The sequence below is a fragment of the Silurus aristotelis genome, assembly GCF_946808225.1.
Source record: "Silurus aristotelis genome assembly, chromosome: 29".
NCBI classification, from domain to species: Eukaryota; Metazoa; Chordata; class Actinopteri; order Siluriformes; family Siluridae; genus Silurus; species Silurus aristotelis.
Genome location: NC_139602.1, coordinates 12,337,502 through 12,358,089, shown reverse-complemented (window position 1 = coordinate 12,358,089; position 20,588 = coordinate 12,337,502). Strand labels below are relative to the sequence as shown.

The 20,588-nt window shown below is 41.8% G+C and overlaps 1 protein-coding gene across 14 annotated transcripts in view; it reads right to left on the bottom strand.

Annotated features, from left to right (window-relative positions):
• Positions 1 to 4,926: 4,926 nt before the first annotated feature.
• Positions 4,927 to 20,588, bottom strand: part of itga7 (integrin, alpha 7) — a 42,232-nt gene continuing 26,570 nt past the window's right edge. For 8 of the 14 annotated variants that reach the window (XM_083535521.1, XM_083535508.1, XM_083535516.1 and 5 more), the window contains 13 exons: positions 18,521 to 18,679; positions 18,287 to 18,402; positions 17,102 to 17,282; positions 16,785 to 16,859; positions 16,545 to 16,624; positions 16,353 to 16,430; positions 16,048 to 16,150; positions 11,051 to 11,260; positions 10,852 to 10,965; positions 9,451 to 9,564; positions 9,198 to 9,296; positions 8,885 to 9,010; positions 4,927 to 6,044 (listed from right to left, as the gene is read on the bottom strand). In XM_083535521.1, coding sequence (XP_083391647.1) covers positions 5,859 to 6,044; positions 8,885 to 9,010; positions 9,198 to 9,296; positions 9,451 to 9,564; positions 10,852 to 10,965; positions 11,051 to 11,260; positions 16,048 to 16,150; positions 16,353 to 16,430; positions 16,545 to 16,624; positions 16,785 to 16,859; positions 17,102 to 17,282; positions 18,287 to 18,402; positions 18,521 to 18,679 — 1,641 coding nt within the window. In that variant the 3' untranslated portion in view covers positions 4,927 to 5,858. Of the gene's footprint in view, positions 6,045 to 8,530; positions 8,671 to 8,884; positions 9,011 to 9,197; positions 9,297 to 9,450; positions 9,565 to 9,633; positions 9,748 to 9,792; positions 9,829 to 10,771; positions 10,966 to 11,050; positions 11,261 to 16,047; positions 16,151 to 16,352; positions 16,431 to 16,544; positions 16,625 to 16,784; positions 16,860 to 17,101; positions 17,283 to 18,286; positions 18,403 to 18,520; positions 18,680 to 20,588 lie in introns of those variants that run through there. The other 6 variants (XM_083535515.1, XM_083535519.1, XM_083535510.1 and 3 more) reach the window with 3 other exon arrangements.

Genomic DNA, 20,588 nt, shown 5'->3' with positions numbered 1-20,588 from the left:
TGATACAGCTGCAAATAAGTATTTGAACACCTGTCTATCAGCTAGAATTCTGACCCACAAAGACCTGTTAGTCTGCCTTTAAAATGTCCACCTCCACTACATTTATTATCCTAAATTAGATGCACCTGTTTGAGGTCGTTAGCTGCATAAAGACACCTGTCCACCCCATACAATACACTGCCCCCTACTGCTCCTTTATTTTTCTGCAACAACCTCACACACCTGTGCTGATCCTGGGGGCGGAGCTTACTTTTCTGTTTTTTAACATAATATTATTATTTTTATGTCAGTAGCAGAAATGTTTTTTCAATGATAACAATATGACTTTAGTGTGCGTGTGTGTGTGTGTGTGTGTGTGTGTGTGTGTGTGTGTGTGTGTGTGTGTGTGTGTGTCTGTGTGCGTGTGTGTGTGTGTGTGTCCTATATTCACTGTAATTAATGTGTTTTTGTGAATCCCCGTTAGTTATGCTGGTGTTGTTAATGTGTGGTCTCTGTGTAATATCTGTATTTATGGCAATGGTCTGTGATGTCCAGAGGGAAAATTAAACATGATGACTCAAACTCTGTATGTGTGTGTGTGTGTGTGTGTGTGTGTGTGTGTGTGTGTGTGTGTGTGAGTGTGTGTGTCTTTAAAATGGTGAAAAATGAAACTCGAAGATTTTTGCTGCTTTACTACTTCATTAAATCAACACATTGACAAAACATTACAGTTATTCATAAATACATAAACCTTTATCATCACCATCATCATCACCATCATCATCATCATCAACTTTTATAACAGCAGTAACTTTATTATTTGCAATAAATCAGATTTGGAACAAATATTTAATTTGACTTATAGTACGAGTGATTATGTGTGTGTGTGTGTGTGTGTGTGTGTGTGTGTGTGTGTGTGTGTGTGTGTGTGTGTGTGTGTGTGTATGTGTGTGTTAATAAGCTACTTTTTGCCGAATCTCTGTGGTACAGCGAGACTCCAGATCTGTTGTGGGACACCGTCCCAGTCGCGAGATTGAATTCTCTCGTCAGTGTAAACATCAGAGTGCGAACCACGTCCAAACCTACACACACACACACACACACACACACACACACACACACACACACACACACACACAAACATACATAGATGCACATATCAATACACAACACACATCAACAATGCACAACTACACACACCCACACCCACACTAATTCTCTCTCTCTCTCTCTCTCTCTCTCTCTCTCTCTCTCTCTCTCACACACATCAATACACACTATATACATGCATATATACAGATGCTCCCCACCTTACGAACGAGTTACGGTTTGAACGATTGATGTAAGAGCTATAAATACTATCAAATAAACAATACATTATACTAAAACAAATCGAAAAACTGTATACAATATTTTGTATTAAATAATAAAAAATTAAAAAAAATAATAAAAAAATAATTCACTTAAAGATATTCATTGGCCGAGTCCGGTCCGCATCATATGGACTCGTTACGGTTGAAGACTAGCTCACAGCTAATCGCCTCCATTTTGAATTTTTTCGACTCTGAACAAGTTTTACTTTGAGGACAGGTTTGTTTGTATCGGCGAAAGTTCGTAAAGTGAATGTTCATAAAGGGGGGGAGCATCTGCGTATATATACAGTCAGACCCCGAACCTACGACCACTCAACTTACGACATTTCAGAGATACAACGGTCACCTTACATATATATATATATATATTTTTTTTTTAATTACATATATATATATATATATATATATATATATATATAAAATCATTTTTTATTGACTTTATTTGTACTATGTAAAAAATTTTTTAATGTGTTTACAGTGCCTCTTTATGTCTGCGTCGGAATGCATCATAGAGTAGTCACTCTTCTCGACTAACCCTAGATCTACGTCGTAAGTTGGGGTCTACCTGTAAATACTGTATATATATACATATACTTGCGTACCGTTGAGGGTGGTGTAACACTGTTGGGTCACGTGTGTATCTCTGAAGGTTGTTCAGTAACAAACTCAGTGCCTTCTTCAGGAGATGATCATCAATTACACCACCAAGCTGCTGTTCGCTCACCTGTCACACACACACACACACACACACACACACACACACACACACACACACACACACACACACACACACACACAGTGGTAAAGACCTCATTTACTCCTGAAAGAATACATAAATAAATTAATTAATAAATAGGTCCCCACATACACAGTTCAGTGCGGTGTTCCCTGTCAGAGCACTAACACAGGTGTGTTAAGTGTTGCCAGGAGTGTGTGTGTGTTGGTGTGTAAACTTGCAGCATTAATGTTTTCCAGCTCACCAGCGTCTCTCTCATGGTTTCCTCCAAGTCCACAGCCGTTTCTCCTTCTGTCACTTTATGTGTCGCCCCGGCAACCAGCAGAAACATACCAAACACAGCAAACCACACACTTGCATCCATCACACCAAACACACTCCAACACACGCTAACACAATCCCACACACACTAACAGTCTCTAACACGCACTAACTCACTCCAACACACTAACAGTCTCCAACACACACTAACAGTCTCTAACACGCACTAACTCACTCCAACACACACTAACAGTCTCTAACACACACTAACTCACTCCAACACACACTAACAGTCTCTAACACGCACTAACTCACTCCAACACACACTAACAGTCTCTAACACACACTAACTCACTCCAACACACACTAACAGTCTCTAACACGCACTAACTCACTCCAACACACACTAACAGTCTCTAACACGCACTAACAGTCTCTAACACGCACTAACTCACTCCAACACACACTAACAGTCTCTAACACGGACTAACTCACTTCAACACACTAACAGTCTCTAACACGCACTAACTCACTTCAACACACTAACAGTCTCTAACACGCACTAACTCACTTCAACACACTAACAGTCTCTAACACGGACTAACTCACTTCAACACACTAACAGTCTCTAACACGCACTAACTCACTTCAACACACTAACAGTCTCTAACACGGACTAACTCACTTCAACACACTAACAGTCTCTAACACGGACTAACTCACTTCAACACACTAACAGTCTCTAACACGCACTAACTCACTTCAACACACTAACAGTCTCTAACACGGACTAACTCACTTCAACACACTAACAGTCTCTAACACGCACTAACTCACTTCAACACACTAACAGTCTCTAACACGGACTAACTCACTTCAACACACTAACAGTCTCTAACACGCACTAACTCACTTCAACACACTAACAGTCTCTAACACGCACTAACTCACTTCAACACACTAACAGTCTCTAACACGCACTAACTCACTCCAACACACACTAACACACTTTTCAAATATACAACTTGTTCTGAGGGAGAAGGTTTGACCATGTATACATATATATACACACACACACACACACACACACACACACACACACACAGCACTGAACAGGATGTTGTGTTAAAGGTCCCTCAAGACAATAAACAGTTCTTAACGTGATTCACGTTTTTAATCTTCCATTAACACGGGTCTCCTGAGATTCTCCAAAACATGAGTCAAGGGAAGATTATAAAAGGATTTAACTCTCTCACTCTCTCTCTCTCTCTCTCTCTCTCTCTCTCTCTCTCTCTCTCACACACACACACACACACACACCCCGTCTGGAATAACACCAACAATCAATCAGCTTTAAAAGAAAAATCAGATAAAGAGGTTCATGACAACATCAGCAGATGGTTTAAAAATAATATTATTTACAGTTAAGTACAGAGAGAGAACATGTTATTCATGATATTATTAATCACATTTCAGCATTTAAAACTTCTACATCAGTCAGTTCTACATCAGACACAGTTCCTGTGAGTCTGAAAACACCTGGATATACCGCCATGTACCATTTGTTTCTCTACAACGCACTAAAAGGCAAAAACACAAGAATGTGACAGTGAATGAATGGAGGAAATTTCTGTGTGGAGTAAAAATGTAAGATTTTTGTCTCTACCAGAAGAACTTGTGTAAGAAGGAGAACAGGAGAGAAGATGTGGACGGTTTCTCATCAACGCCTTGGGTGGGTACATGGAATTCTGGAGTAAGAACAGGAGCTTTAAGGATGGATTTGGACTGTAGTTAATGTAAACAGTCTGCTACACTGACTCAGGACTACAGTTTGCTCTGATCTCCATCACTGCACCTCAACATCATTTATCTGTAATAAATGGACATTCGGAGGATGGGTTCCCTCTTGAGTCTGGTTCCTCTCAAGGTTTCTTCCTTCTGCATTCCTTCACCACAGTCTCCACCGACTTGTTCATCAGGGACAAACTTACACTTATAAAGAACTTATTCATTTTATCTCCACATTATCTGTGTAAAGCTGCTCTGAGACGATGTTCATTATTAAAAGCACAAAACAAATAAACATGAATTGAATTGATGATGTGATCAGACATGGTTTTCGGTTGTTTTGGAACAGTGAAGGTTCCAGAAAGTAAATATGAACCATCATGGCTCCCATTCCATACTTCAACAGCATACAGTTCCTTCTGGACTGCGGCTTATTGGAACCAACTTCACTTTACAACAAGACTATGAGCCAAAGCATAGGTCTGAGTTCTGTAAGTGTTATTTAGAGAGCAGACAGATGTCTGGAGTGATAGCTATCATGGAACCACCTGCCCAGTCACCGCACCTCAATCCTACTGAACTGATCTGGCATGAAGAAGAATCTCCAACTAGTGAAGAACATCTTTGTAGAGTTTTACAAGAGACACAGCAAAATATTCCAGCTGAATGTTTGGAGAAACAAAGTGTCTGGATGCTGAGTGTGTAAAACTGTTCTTCATGCTAATGGAGGATTTCTCACTGAAAAAAGAAGTTCTGGACATTTATAGATTTATCTGGACAGAGGAAATCTTTATACTGTTTCATTGCTGAGTTTATTGTATAGAAACAAAAGCATAATGCACATTTCTCTCAAACACTATAAAACATTTAGTTTTCACACTTTTTACAGAAACTGTTTTTATTTATTGATTTATTCATTGTTCATTATATGTTTAATTTGTTCTAATGTTATTTACTTTTTCCATGTTGTTTGTATTCTTAGTTCTAAGTAGTTTTGTGGTTGAATTTAAGGAGAATATATCTGAAAGAAGACATTTCTAACACACAGTGAGAGATCCGAGCACATGGGAAAAACCTTAATTATATATTATATATATTACAATTATAACCAAGTCTGAAAACTTCATCATCAGGAATGTCACACAGCAGCCAGTGATTTCCAGCAACAATCTTCTGCTGTGTCACTTATTTCAATGTTTCTACAGAACACTACAGAAGAACCTCAAATGTTGATAGCATGTCAGTTAAATAGCATGTGTTAATCAACTTTATTTAGATTTAATGAATAAAAAAGGAGCCACTCAGCAGCATACAGTAGATATACATTTATAATGTGTGTGTGTGTGTGTGTGTGTGTGTGTGTGTGTGTGTGTGTGTGTGTGTGTGTGTGTGTGTGTGTGTTTTGAATGTAAAAGCAGCCATAAGCTAGTGTTAGATTTGCTGACAGTGTATGAATTGGTATCAGTATTGTATCTGAGAGACATGTGGGTGTGGCCTGTTTTACGAAGGAGGGTTTGTCTTTGGAGAAGTGGGTGTGTCCATCTTGCTCATATAAAAATACAAAGACACACCCCGTTCCCAATACGGCCCGTAAAGACACACCTCAATTAATGTTTAGTACTGTTTAAATGCTTTAAAGAACATGCTGAAGTGTGTGTGTGTGTGTGTGTGTGTGTGTGTGTGTGTGTGTGTGTGTGTGTGTTTGCGCGTGTTTGTGTCTGTCAGTGTGTGCCATCACTCCATTGTGTCCTCCACTGTTTGATGTGTGATGTTGGGGGTTGTGCAGGTTTGAGAGGTTTTACAGGCTGAAGGTCAGGATGAAGGTCAGAGCGTTCCTGCTGCCGGATTCTTACTGCATGATATTCAGGAATGCTGTCCTTATATGGAGACCTCCGGAAAAACCCGAACTGAGAAAGAGAGAGAGAGAGAGAGAGAGAGAGAGAGAGAGAGAGAGAGAGAGAGAGAGAGAGAGAGAGAGAAAGAGAGAATTAAGTGCTGAATTCCAAAAAACAAATTAAAAACCTTGACATCATCATCCTACAGGAGACATGGAGCAGGACAGAGACGGTCACGCAGTGTCCCCAAGACGACAGAAAAATCATATTACCCTCCCAAACACTAAATACAGCATGCCAAGGCGAGACTCAGGAGGCCCTAATCTGATACAAATCACAACTACACACCATACACATCATCACAACTTCTACATACTACACTTAAAAATAAAAATACAGAAATCCTTAATGTCCTTACAGAAGGATCCAGTCCCAGGAAAATGTGCTCATGTGTGGAGACCTGAAGGCCAGGACAGGAACACAAGCCGACACAGTAAACACACACGGTGAACACTTCATTAATAACAACATGACTTTCAATCACCATTCTTCTTTAATCCACAGAACGTCTGGGTCTGTACATCGTCAGCGGCAGGACACGAGGGGACTCTCTAGGAAGGTACACATTTTGCTGACCTCTTGGGAACAGTACAGTGGACGATATCATAACAGATTTGGGCCCTTTTTCTCTCAAAGCATCACTGACAAACCACTAAACCCCTGTCTGATCTTCTGTTTAAAAAATTAAACACACACACACACACACACACACACACACACACACACACACACACACACACACACACACACACACACACACACACACACACACACACACACACACACACACACACACACACACACACACACACACACACAGCCCAGTAAGCTCTACAACATCTACAAAACCTACAGATCCGCCCAAAACAGTAATGACCAACTCCAGAAAGCAATCAGTATCCAAGAAATCCAAACACTTTTAGACACCTTTCTCTACAGAGCATTCACAGAAGTCAATCAGCATTTCAGCACATTCACTTCATATTTAACAGAACAGCAGGAAAGGCCAAAGTAAAAACATTTAAGAAAAGAACTCAGAAATGTATCAAACCAAAAACACAGAGACCCAAATAACAACAACATACGCCTTCTTTACTGTGAAACTCTCAGACAAAACAAACATTCACTCAGAAGTAAAAAAAAGCACAACACACACAGAAACAACTGTCACTAAGAGTATTTATTTTAATTATTTCTTTTCTAACTCTATAGTTTATATTGTTATTATAGTTATATTACAGTATTTTATAGATTCTATACTACATTATATACAGTATTATTATAGTTTATTATTATTTCTGTTTGTTAGTGCTGGTTTTATGTGTCTGTGTGTTCTATTCTTTATCATGCAATAAAGCAAATTTTAAATCTTTGAATCTTGAGAAAGAGAGAAAGAAAGAGAGAAAGATTTTCAGTTATTTTGTACATGTTGATGTTACAGTTTGTCTCAGTATCTTTGGAGTGTTTCTCAGAAAAGAAATAAAATTCTCAAATCTACATCATGGAGTCACGTGTGGCTTTATAAAAACTATAGCTTGGTGCTTTGATCAAATTGCGAATGCTTTTGTACATTCATATAACTGATTGTGTCTGCATGTGTCTCTGATTGATGAATTGTGCAGATGAATCTTGAATGTCACTAATAGAGGGACGTGTACAGCATCAGATCAAAATGATCAACTAGTTCTCTAAAACAGTTAAAACATGAAACTTGTGGACCTTTAATTAGTGACAGAGAGCAAAACACAATTTATGAACAAAGATAAAAAAAACAGGAAATGAATAAACTCTATTACAGTACAGTAAAATTGTGAATCCTGTTTGGTCTATTGCAATAAATATAAATCACATATGCAGTCAAATAAATACATTTGTGCTGCTGATATGATAGATGCCAAACAGAAGAAATTCATCTTTGTTTATTTTCAATCACTTCAACTAAAATCATTGTTTATATCAGGAAACACTGAAACTATGCGCAGTCATAGTGACAACACGACTAAACATTGTGATGATCATGTTTGTAAATAAAGACCAAAGGACAAGGATTTCTGATGGTAATGAGATGTTCATTTAAACAAATACTTACTTTTGAGAGATGAAAAGTTCAGTTGTGTTCTGCTGTTTGTACTAATAGTTATGCGAAATGAACTTACTGCTTTACAAATGTTAAGGATGATTTGAGAAACGCTCCAAAGGGACTGAGTAAAACTGTAATAGTGTTACTGAAATTTAGAGACACACACGAATAAAACACAAAACACTGCAAACCATCAGAACACACACAGTGGAATTGTTCCTCTGGTTCCCATCAAACACCACAATTCCGCCCCGACACTAACTGATCCATCACACACATGCAGATCAGTGCAGTGGCACACACACACACACACACATACACACACACACACACACACACACAAACATACAGGGTTGAAAGTGCATGTGGCACTCAGCAGTGCAGTTATTCACACAGTAGTCACTCGGTGTGTGTTTACCCAAAGACCGAAGTGTGTGTGTGATGGAATTATTGTGCCCCCGTGTGTTTGTCTGCATCAGATGGCTGCAGGTGACGATGGGCACGATAAAACTCTGTCTCATACTGAGGATGTCTCTCTGTCTGCTTAAAGAACCCACACTAATAAACACACACACACACGAAAACAAAGAAAAGCAAAAGAAGAAAACAGCATGAGGATGGAGAACATGGAGAGAGAAAGGAGCATTTTAAACTGAAACAGAAGAACTGAAATGATGTAAGCACCTCGAAAACTGTGTGTGTGTGTGTGTGTGTGTGTGTGTGTGTGTGTGTGTGTGTGTGTGTGTGTGTGTGTATGTGCATGTGTTTGTACCTTCCACAGGATGCAGACAATCAAAGCGAGCATGATCACTCCAGCTAATATAGCGATCAGGATGATCCACCATGGAACCCATGACACATCCAACACACTTAGCTCAGGATACACCATCAGTGATACCTGTCACACACACAAACACACACACACACACACACACACACACACAAGGGTAACCCAGATAATTCAAAATCAGAGCTTGTGGTTTAAGTCTGTGGGAATTTTCATACTTGTACATGTCACTTCTTCTGTGTGTGTCTGTGTGTGTGTGTGTGTGTGTGTGTGTGTGTGTGTGTGTGTGTGTATATACCTGTGCAGCAGCATCTCTGAGCACCAGATGTTTGAGGCTGGACTTCACGGAGATGTTTGCTCTGACCAACACTTCGGACACGCTAACCCCTGAGAACTCCTGACACACACACACACACACACAAACACACACAGTGAATTCACACAGCAGCGCCAGCTGAGACATGCATGTGTGTGTGTGTGTGTGTGTGTGTGTGTGTGTGTGTGTGTGTGTGTAAAAGAAATAGAATAAGAATAATAATAATTAGAATAACCTCGATGAAGGTGCTGTTCCACAGACGAGCTGCGACACGGAACTTCACAGAACCGGAGAAATTCTGAAGTGCACACTGAAACACTACACACCTTGCTGAGCCTAACACACAGTCCTGTAATACACACACACACACACTTAAACATTACACACCCCGCTGAGCCTAACACACAGTCCTGTAATACACACACACACACACTTAAACATTACACACCCCGCTGAGCCTAACACACAGTCCTGTAATACACACACACACACACTTAAACATTACACACCCCGCTGAGCCTAACACACAGTCCTGTAATACACACACACACACACTTAAACATTACACACCCCGCTGAGCCTAACACACAATCCTGTAACACACACACACTAACTTAACCTGAGAGAGCTTATTCCAGCACCCTGAACAAACACAATATGTGCATCCAGGACCATACTTTTAGATGCACATTTGCATTTAGAGTCAGGGTTTAGGTTTAGGATCAGGGTTTAGGTTTAGGCTCAGGGTTTAGGGTTAGGGTTTAGGTTTAGGCTCAGGGTTTAGGGTTAGGGTTTAGGTTTAGGCTCAGGGTTTAGGGTCAGGGTTTAGGTTTAGGCTCAGGGTTTAGGGTTAGGGTTTAGGTTTAGGGTTATAGGCCGTACGGCTGAGCAGAGAAAACATTTCAGCAAATATTTCAGTATCCTCTCAAGGGACAAAACTAAAGCAAAAGAAATTAAACTTGGATATATTTTAGACAATGTGCAGCTGCTACTGCTGGGCCCTTGAGCAAGGCCCTAAATCCTCAAGTTGTAAGTTGCTCTGAATAAGGGCATGTGCTAAATGCCATAAAAGTACATTTAAATGTACACCCTAAGGAAATGTTTTAAGGAAAAAAATGTCTTTAGAATTTGATGGCTGCAACACGTCTCAAAAGTGTTGTAACTGGAAAAAGTGGAAAAAGTAAATGAAAGTAAATTAAAATAAAACAGTTGCGGAAGAACAAAACAAGGGACAAGGGGGAAAATCAATATTGGATAGATGTTTTTGACAGCATTTAAAACAGTCATGATTCTGTAATGGAAATCACTGCATAGGCTCATTAACACCTGCAGAAATTATTGTCTGTGAACACAGTTTGCATGTCATCCATAAATGCTGGTTAAATCTCTACATATAAAGAAGAAGACATGTGTGAACATGGTCCAGAAACACCACCATCCTCTCTGGGCCAAAGCTCATTTAAAATGTACTAAGGAAAACTGCTCTGTTCTGTCTGTCTCCTAGCCTAACACACAATTCTGTAACACACACACACACACACACACACACACAATACACAAACACAACACATCTTGCAGAGCCTAACACACACACACACACACACACACACACACACACACACACACACACACACACCAGTTTGAGGGATTTGCGTCGGTCGTTAGCAGCAACGGCAGGTGTGTTGTCCTGCATGTTGTTTCTCACAGGTGCATGTTCTTCATCCTCAGGATATGAGCGAGTCTTTCTCACCTTCATAACACATTAATACACACTTCAAATCCTTTTCATTCACACCAACATTTTATTCTACCATCACACTCCGTTCAGTACCTACCTGTGACAGTATGTGTGTGTTGTGTGTATTGTGTGGGTGTCTGAGGTGGAGTGTGTTAAGTGCTGAGTGATGTGTGCAGTGTGTGTGTGGATGGTCGGAGTGTAAACTAGTAGGGTAAAGCAGCCATTTTTCATTCGGCAGCTCATGAGGCCACATGATGTTCAGAAACGCCGAGCCAAGAGTCTGCAGAGACTGACCGCTGTTAGAAACCTGGACACACACATTCACCAAATCATACACACAAATACACCGTATACACACAACCATACACAGACACATTACATACATTTTAATAATAATAAACAATAATATCTGTGTGTCTGTGTGTAATGTAAAAGATCTGTGTATTATGTGAATTGTGTGTATGATGTATATACTCTCTGTCTGATGTATGTATAATGTGTGTATAATGCAGTGTAAAATGCAGTGGTGTGCGGTCAGTAAATCCTTCTCTGCTGGTCTAAACACTATCAGAAGCACTGATCTACATTTACAACCTGAATCCTAATATTTGTTCCGTGAAATTGTATTAATTTATTTCCAATAGTTTATTCTTTACATTTCATAGCGTTTCTCTCAGCTGCACTGCTTCCAGTATGTGGATGTTAGATTATTTTGTCCAATCAGATTTCAGCCTCTATGTGCTGCCATGTCAATCTACTCTGCCCAGGGCCTTTAAAGTATGTACTGCTGGTGTTTTACCACAGTCTGTTTCATTAACCAATTAGATTTCATATTTGCCTCACAGGGCTAATGGTCCAGAATAGCATCAGCATTTTTCAGTCTTCTGATTGGTTGTTCAGAGGGAAACTGTTACAGTTACAAGTTCGACTGGTAAAACACGTGTGTCGCTCTGCACACGATTAATACATCTGAGTTAGACATTTTTATACCTACGGAGGAAGAGAAATTGATTTGGTCTCGGACATACTTAAAATACATTTTGAAGAAAAGTTAGACATGGTGAGAAGGTCACCAACCCTGAAGCTCGCTAGCGTGTCTCAGCCAGGGAAAGGGTTTGTTCTCCACTTCCAGACCAGTGAATACGAGCGCTACCCTGGATTACAGCCTCTGGGGGGCGCTGCACATTATGAGTCTGCATCTCTGGTGAGTAGGTTGGTTTTTATTTACATTTTATTGTTTTTGTCATGTTATTAGACAAATCTTGATTGTGAACTGCTCCAGATGTTGTAGGTGCACAGTTGTGGTTGTAGTGTAGAGGTTTGAAGTCTTAGCTGGGTTTGTTGCTTTAGTAAAATGGTTTTCACCCTCCATATGTGAAATGCCTCTTTCTCTGCGTTTTTGTGTAGTATTGATGATTTCTATAATTGCGACATGATAGTGGTGATATTAAGAGGTGGGTTAGGGCTAGGGTTAGGGTCGGGTATGTCCCCACTGAAGGCCCATGTACCAAATGCACAGCCCACCACTGCATACAAACTGGAAAAATGTATATAGTGTATGTAAAATATAAATAGTGTATGTGTGATGTATATAGTGTGTATGATGTACATAATGTGTATTATGTATATAGTATGTGTATTATGCCATCTCGGGGAGTTTTTCCTTGCCACAGTTGCTCATCAGGGACAAACTAAGAACATATTTACTTAATCACCACATTATCTGTGTAAAGCTGCTTTGAGACAATGTTCATTGTTAAAAGCACAATACAAATAAAAATCAATTGTATGATGTACATAGTGTGTCTATGATATACAGTACAGACCAAAAGTTTGGACACACCTTCTCATTCAAAGAGTTTTCTTTATTTTTATGACTATGAAAATTGTAGAGTCACACTGAAGGCATCAAGGGCTATTTGACCAAGAAGGAGAGTGATGGGGTGCTGCGCCAGATGACCTGACCTCCACAGTCACCGGACCTGAACCCAATGGAGATGGTTTAGGGGTGAGCTGGACCGCAGAGTGAAGGCAAAAGGGCCAACAAGTGCCAAGCATCTCTCGGGGAACTCCTTCAAGACTGTTGGAAGACCATTTCAGGTGACTACCTCTTGAAGCTCATCAAGAGAATGCCAAGAGTGTGCAAAGCAGTAATCAAAGCAAAAGGTGGCTACTTTGAAGAACCTACAATATGACATTTTTCAGTTGTTTCACACTTTTTTGTTATGTATATAATTCCATATATAATTCCACATGTGTTCATCCATAGTTTTGATGACTTCAGTGTGAATCTACAATTTTCTTAGTCATGACAATAAAGAAAACTCTTTGAATGAGAAGGTGTGTCCAAACTTTTGGTCTGTACTGTATATAGTGTGAATGATGTGTGTATGATGTATACTGTGTATGATGTAGATGTATGATGTACATAGTGTGTGAATACACATAGTGGGTGCCAGACATAGCAGGTCAGCTTAGGTTTTTAGGAAAGCACAGGTTTTCTAAGATAGTTTTTTACATAGAAGCTAATGATATACGCCTTCAGTCAGAGGTTACTAAGAGTAACATTATAGAGGTGTGTAAATTAGCGAAGGCAATGTTCGATACAGTAATATGCTCTGTAACCATCCAAATGCCGCATGGCGGTGTAGCTTACAGCAGGTTATCGTCACTGAACTGCTGGATGTCCAATTGGTGCTACAAAAACAATTCAATTAAATTCATTTTTATAAGGAGGAAACATTGAGAGGAACCAGACTCAAGAGGGAACCTCATCCTCATCTGGGTTGCACCGAATGTTCATTTATAGCAGATATACGATGTTGCGGGGTGCAGTGATGATGATGATCAGAAGTGAAAAGTAGTCCTGAGTCAATGTAATGTGGGACAATGTGGTATTCAAAGATAATAAGAGCAATTTTTGAGGGCAAGGCTGTTCAGCCTATTAGGGTGGGACGGTATCCTTCCACTCGGGAAGGTACTGCTCTCATTTCGTAGTATGGGTCATATTCTCAGAAAAGCATTAGTTAACAAGTGACTGTCCAGAGCCCCGTCTAAGTGGCAGAGTAGGCAGAGTCACAGCTATTTATAATAATAATCTAATCTAAAATCTAAACACAAATGTGAAACATTTGAATAAAATATTTAGTGTCCAAAAGCAGGTCTGGGCCGCTGAATACCTAGAATCAACATTCTGTAAGACTCTAGATCAGTGGTCCCCAACCTTTTTTGCGCCACGGACCGGATTAATGTCGGACAATATTTTCACAGACCGGTTTAATGTCAGACAATATTTTTTACGGACCAGCCTTTAAGGTGTGGTGAATAAATACAACAAAATAAAATGATACGACCGGCATTAAAAACTGGTATTTTCTAAATATAATAATAAACATGAATCCACTGTGTTGTTTTTTGTTCATTTTGCTCACTTGGGGGTTTGAGTTTAGCGCTAATATATTATGTGTTAGCGGATGGAGCTGCTTTAAGAAGGTGGCGGATGAAGGTAAGCCATGTGACCAAGGCATCATGACATGGATCAAGAGTGAGTATTATACAGATGTGGAGGAGAGAATCTGGTAATTTTCCAAAATAAAACATTGTTCAGAATCAGATAATAAATAAAACAGAAATAATGCAGGTTATGTATTCTTTCTGTGTGGCCCGTTACCAACTGACCCGGTGGTTGGGGACCACTGGTGTAGATGATGTAGCTTGTCTTAAAACCAAAATGATCAGGGAGAAAGAATTTGCACAGTGGTATAATTTTCATACGCGCACCTTGAAAATAACAAGCAGAATCCTAGATTTTTATCTAGGTTTTATTTTAAAACATCAGGCAAAAAATCCAGACGATTAAAATAAATCTAAACTATTTTATAAATAACCCTTTAGATGGCCTCATTGTCCTCGCAACACGAATAGATAGACGCCTGCAGGAGCGTCGTGTGGAGCAAACCCCTCGGCGCACCGAGCGTCGCCACTCTCCGGCGCAATACCGCCGTCGAACACTCTCTTGTGACACTACTGTTCTAGAACCCCACTCTCCACCGACACCTATCCCCAAATAAAAAGGAGAGGTGTCGCACCAGAGGCTTGTGTCTCTACTGCAGGAAAGCTGGACACATGACGATTGCCTGCCCAGTAAAAGACTGGGCTCGTCGCTGATGGGGAGGCCCTTGCCAAGCCAAATCCTTCCTGACCTCTCCAAACAACTCCTAGACATCCACATCCTCTCTGGGGGGCAGGAGCACCAACTTGCGGCTTTTGTGGATTCCGGGGCAGAATCAGAATTTTTGGATTAGGATCTAGTTCAGCAGTTAATGACTGAGACCAAACCATTGCCAGCCATCCTTCAAGCTCTCGATGGCCATCCCCTTTATCAAGCGACCTGTCACATAAAGCCCCTCCTAGTCACCATTGCCTATCAACATCAGGAGTGGCTATCCTTTTTGGTAATTTAATCCCCTCACACCCCTGTCATGCTCGGCTTTCCCTAGCTGCAGAAACACAACCCCCACCTGGACTGGTCCACGGGTGAAGTCTTAGAGTGGGGGACCTTCTGCCATTCCCACTTTTTACTCAGCCATCTGCCTCTGGTTCTCTTGAGACCTTGGACCTCGACTCAATTCCCTCGGTTTATCACGACCTAGGTCAAGTATTCAGCAAGGCCCGAGCTTCCTCCTTACCTGCTCATCGGCCATATGACTGCGCCATCGACCTCCTACCCGGTCCCCGGCCCCCCGGGGACATTTGTACCACCTGTCAGGCCCCGAGCAAAAAGCCATGACGCAGTTCGTTCAGGAATCACTTGTCCCTGTGCCTAAACGCCCCTGGTCTCATGGTCTCACATTGCCCTCGATTTTGCTACCGGACCCCCTCCCTCTGCGAGAAGCAGGGTCATTCTTACAGTGGTGGACGGGTTCTCGAAAATCTTACATTTCCTTCCCCTATCCAAACTGCCTTCGGCTAAGGAGACCAAATTAGTTATTTCGCCTCCTAGGGGTCTCAATCAGCCTCTCTTGTGTGTATGATGTAGTGTGTATGATGTATATAGTGCTTGTATGATGTACATAGTGTGTGTGTTAATCTTACAGTGAACTCGAACTCTACTTCACTTCCTGTTTGTTCCAGAGTCTCCATCGCGCTCTCTCCTCGAACCGTCCCACTGAAGAACAGCTGATGAGGACGAGCCACTCTGTACAACACACACACACAAATTATATACACTACACTGTGCAATACACACAATATACACTCTTACTACACACACACTACACACAATTTCCCCACTGTGGGACGTTTTTAAATGTGTGTATATGAGTACGTATGAGTGTGTGTGTGTGTGTGTGTGTGTGTGTGTGTGTATGTGTGTGTGTGTTTGTGTGTGTGTAAGATACCCGCTGACAGTGAGAGGAAGTTCTATCACGACACGAGCGAGAGCTGTAACAGGAGATTGGTGGAGCTGCTCACTGATCCTGCAACACACAACACACACTTTATTAACACTTTATTTATACTCATTATTATTATAGTAAATCTGTGTGTGTATGTGTGTGCATTTGTGTGCATGTTTGTTTTCAATAACTCACGTGGACATTTGCAGGTCCACTGATAAAGACGTCGTTTCCACGGTGAAGCCTGACGTGCTCAAAATAATGTAGAAAATTAACTGAAAGTAAAACAATCACCACACACACACACACACACACACACACACACACACACACACACACACACACACACTATAATCACTGAAAACTGGATAATATTATACTAATAAATATGTGAAATGTGTGCATGTGCATGTATGTGTGTGTGTGTGAGCATACCACAGCATCTCTCTTGAATGGATTTCCAAGCTCACAGTCTGCCCGAGAGCCATTCTGATTCACCTCACACACCACCTGCCGAACAGACAAGACAGACAGACACAGAAACATACACACACACACACACACACACACACACACACACACACACACACACACACACACACACACACACACACACACACACACATTTATTAGTCTGTTTATAATTTGAAACTCTTCATTGTGTAATACAGTTTAATGTATAAACTATTCCAGATTAGGTGAGTGTGTGTATGTGTGCGTGTGTATGTGCGCATGTGTGTTTGTATACACACCTGACCCCTGACCCCAGAGTAGGTGAGTGTGTGTGGCAGTTTGATTGTGAGCTGAGCAGCATGCGCATCATCTCCATCCTCCTCGGGGTGGGTGGGGTCAGAGGGTGTGTTCATCACAGTCACCTCCAAAACCACTGACCTCTGATCAGAAAGAGAAAACACAGGCACGCCATCCTCCCCTCTGTGTACACAAATGCACACACACACGCACACACAAACACAGTGAATGAACTTTTCCCTTCTTTAGGCACAGTGGCCTAACACACATCCCCTTTTTTAAAACCCTATAAAATGTAACTAAAAACAAAATGTAATGATCTCATAACCTCAAATATTTTATTTACAATAGAACATTGAAAACATATCAAATGTTACAACTGTAAACCATTTTCAGAATGATGTTCGACATCAAATTGCAAAACAGAATCTGGAGAAAGGGTGAAAATCAGTATTGGATGTTTGTGATCTTCAGGCCCTCAGGGGTCACTGCATTTATAACCATAATGATTCTGTGATGGAAATCACTGCATAGGCTCATTAACACCTCCAGAAATCATTGTCTGTGGACACATGTCATCCACAAATGCAGGTTAAATCTCTATAATGCTAAGAAGAAGGTATGCATGAACATGATCCAGAAACACCAATGCTAAATGCTTACTGCATCTATTACAGTAGCATGACTTTATAGTAGAAGAGTCTGGGTGCTGAACTGGCCTGTCTGCAGTCTAGACCTTTCACCATTTGAAAACATTTGGCAAAAACACAACAAAGAGTACCAGAACTGTTGAGCAGCTAGAATCCTGTATCAGACACATATGGGACAACATTCTACAAGATGTATAAGGACTATTGTTAAAAGGAGACGAGAAACATGGACCTGTCCCAACTTTTTTTTTAACTTTTTGCAGCCATCAAATTCAAAATGACCTGATTTTATATACCTTATAAATGAATAATTAACAAATTACTGCATTCTGTTTTTATTCAAATTTTCTCAACTTTTTTGGAATTGGGATTGTATTTGATTCATAGTTGTTTCGTGGGCAGTGGTTGGTTTATGCTAGTTGTGTGTCCTGCAGTGTTGTGTAATTGACAGCAGGGGGAAGCATGAGCCTTCACTTTAGACAGACAGACAGACAGACAGACAGACAGACAGACAGACAGACAGACAGACAGTCTCACATTGGTAAAGCAGTGAAGATATCTGAAATTGAGGGTCGTGTCCCAAATCTGTAGCTCAGTTTCAGGTTACTTTGGCAAATGTTGTCATCACCACAGCCTTCTTTGATGAAGTTCACCTGGACCACACACACACATACACACACACACACACACGCAGAATGTGTTTTGAGCAGTATTAGTAGAAGAGGAGGAGGCAGATTCTGAAGCCCCTCCCTCTCTGTGGTAGTGTGTTACCTCTGAGTGGTGTGTGTTTGGGGGGGTAGGACTCAGGACGGGGGTGAGATGTCCTAGGCGCTGGTGTGTGTGATCAGGGACATGTCTTTCATGTCGTGTCCTCTTTATAGTGTGTGTGATAGTGAGAGACACCGGACGCAGTTTGTCCCTGATGTTCTCCTGCAGGACAAACGTGTACATGATCAATCATGAAGTGTGTTCCAAATACCTCAATGTCCCCTTAACTCCATACCCCCTCATTAACTACCCCCTCATCACCTAATCCCTCAATAACTACGCCTCATTCCCTACTTACTCATTAACTATCCCCTCATTCACTACTCTCTCACTCCCTACCCCCTCCTTCCCTACTCATCCATTAACTACTTCCTCATCCACTACCCTGTCACTCCCTAGCCCCTCATTTTCCTACTCCTCCATACCCTACCCCCTCATTCCCCTACTCCTTAATACCCTACCCCCTCATTCCCCTACTCCTTCATACCCTACCCCCTCATTCCTCTACTCCTTCATACCCTACCCCCTCATTCCCCTACTCCTCCATACCCTACCCCCTCATTCCCCTACTCCTCCATACCCTACCCCCTCATTCCCCTACTCCTCCATACCCTACCCCCTCATTCCCCTGCTCCTTCATACCCTACCCCCCCTCATTCCCCTACTCCTTCATACCTTACCCCCCCATTCCTCTACTCCTTCATACCCTACCCCCTCATTCCCCTACTCCTTCATAATACCCTACCCCCTCATTCCCCAACTCCTTCATAATACCCTACCCCTTCATTCCGCTACTCCTTTATAATACCCTACCCCCCCTCATTCCCCTACTCCTTTATACCCTACCCCCTTATTCCCCTACTCCTCCATACCCTACCCCCTCATTCCCCTGCTCCTTCATACCCTACCCAACCATTCCTCTACTCCTTCATACCCTACCCCCCCCATTCCTCTACTCCTTCATAATACCCCCCCCCCCCCTCATTCCCCTACTCCTCCATACCCTACCCCCTCATTCCCCTGCTCCTTCATACCCTACCCAACCATTCCTCTACTCCTTCATACCCTACCCCCTCATTCCTCTACTCCTTCATAATACCCTACCCCCTCATTCCCCTACTCCTTTATACCCTACCCCCTCATTTCCCTACTCCTTCATAATACCCTACCCCCTCATTCCCCTACTCCTTCATAATACCCTACCCCCTCATTCCCCTACTCCTTCATAATACCCTACCCCCTCATTCCCCTACTCCTTCATAATACCCTACCCCCTCATTCCCCTACTCCTTCATAATACCCTACCCCCTCTTTCCCCTACTCCTTCATAATACCCTACCCCCTCATTCCCCTACTCCTTCATAATACCCTACCCCCTCATTCCCCTACTCCTTCATAATACCCTACCCCCTCATTCCCCTAATCCTTTATACCCTACCCCCTCATTCCCCTACTCCTTTATACCCTACCCCCTCATTCCCCTACTCCTTCATACCCTACCCCCTCATTCCCCTACTCCTTCATAATACCCTACCCCCTCATTCCCCTACTCCTTTATACCCTACCCCCTCATTCCCCTACTCCTTCATACCCTACCCCCGCTCATTCCTCTACTCCTTCATACCCTACCCCCTCTCATTCCTCTACTCCTTCATACCCTACCCCCTCATTCCCCTACTCCTTTATACCCTACCCCCTCATTCCTCTACTCCTTTATACCCTACCCCCTCATTCCTCTACTCCTTCATAATACCCTACCCCCTCATTCCCCTACTCCTTTATACCCTACCCCCTCATTCCTCTACTCCTTCATACCCTACCCCCTCTCATTCCTCTACTCCTTCATACCCTACCCCCTCATTCCTCTACTCCTTCATAATACCCTACCCCCTCATTCCCCTACTCCTTCATAATACCCTTCCCCCTCATTCCCCTACTCCTTCATAATACCCTACCCCCTCTTTCCCCTACTCCTTCATAATACCCTACCCCCTCATTCCCCTACTCCTTCATAATACCCTACCCCCTCATTCCCCTACTCCTTCATAATACCCTACCCCCTCATTCCCCT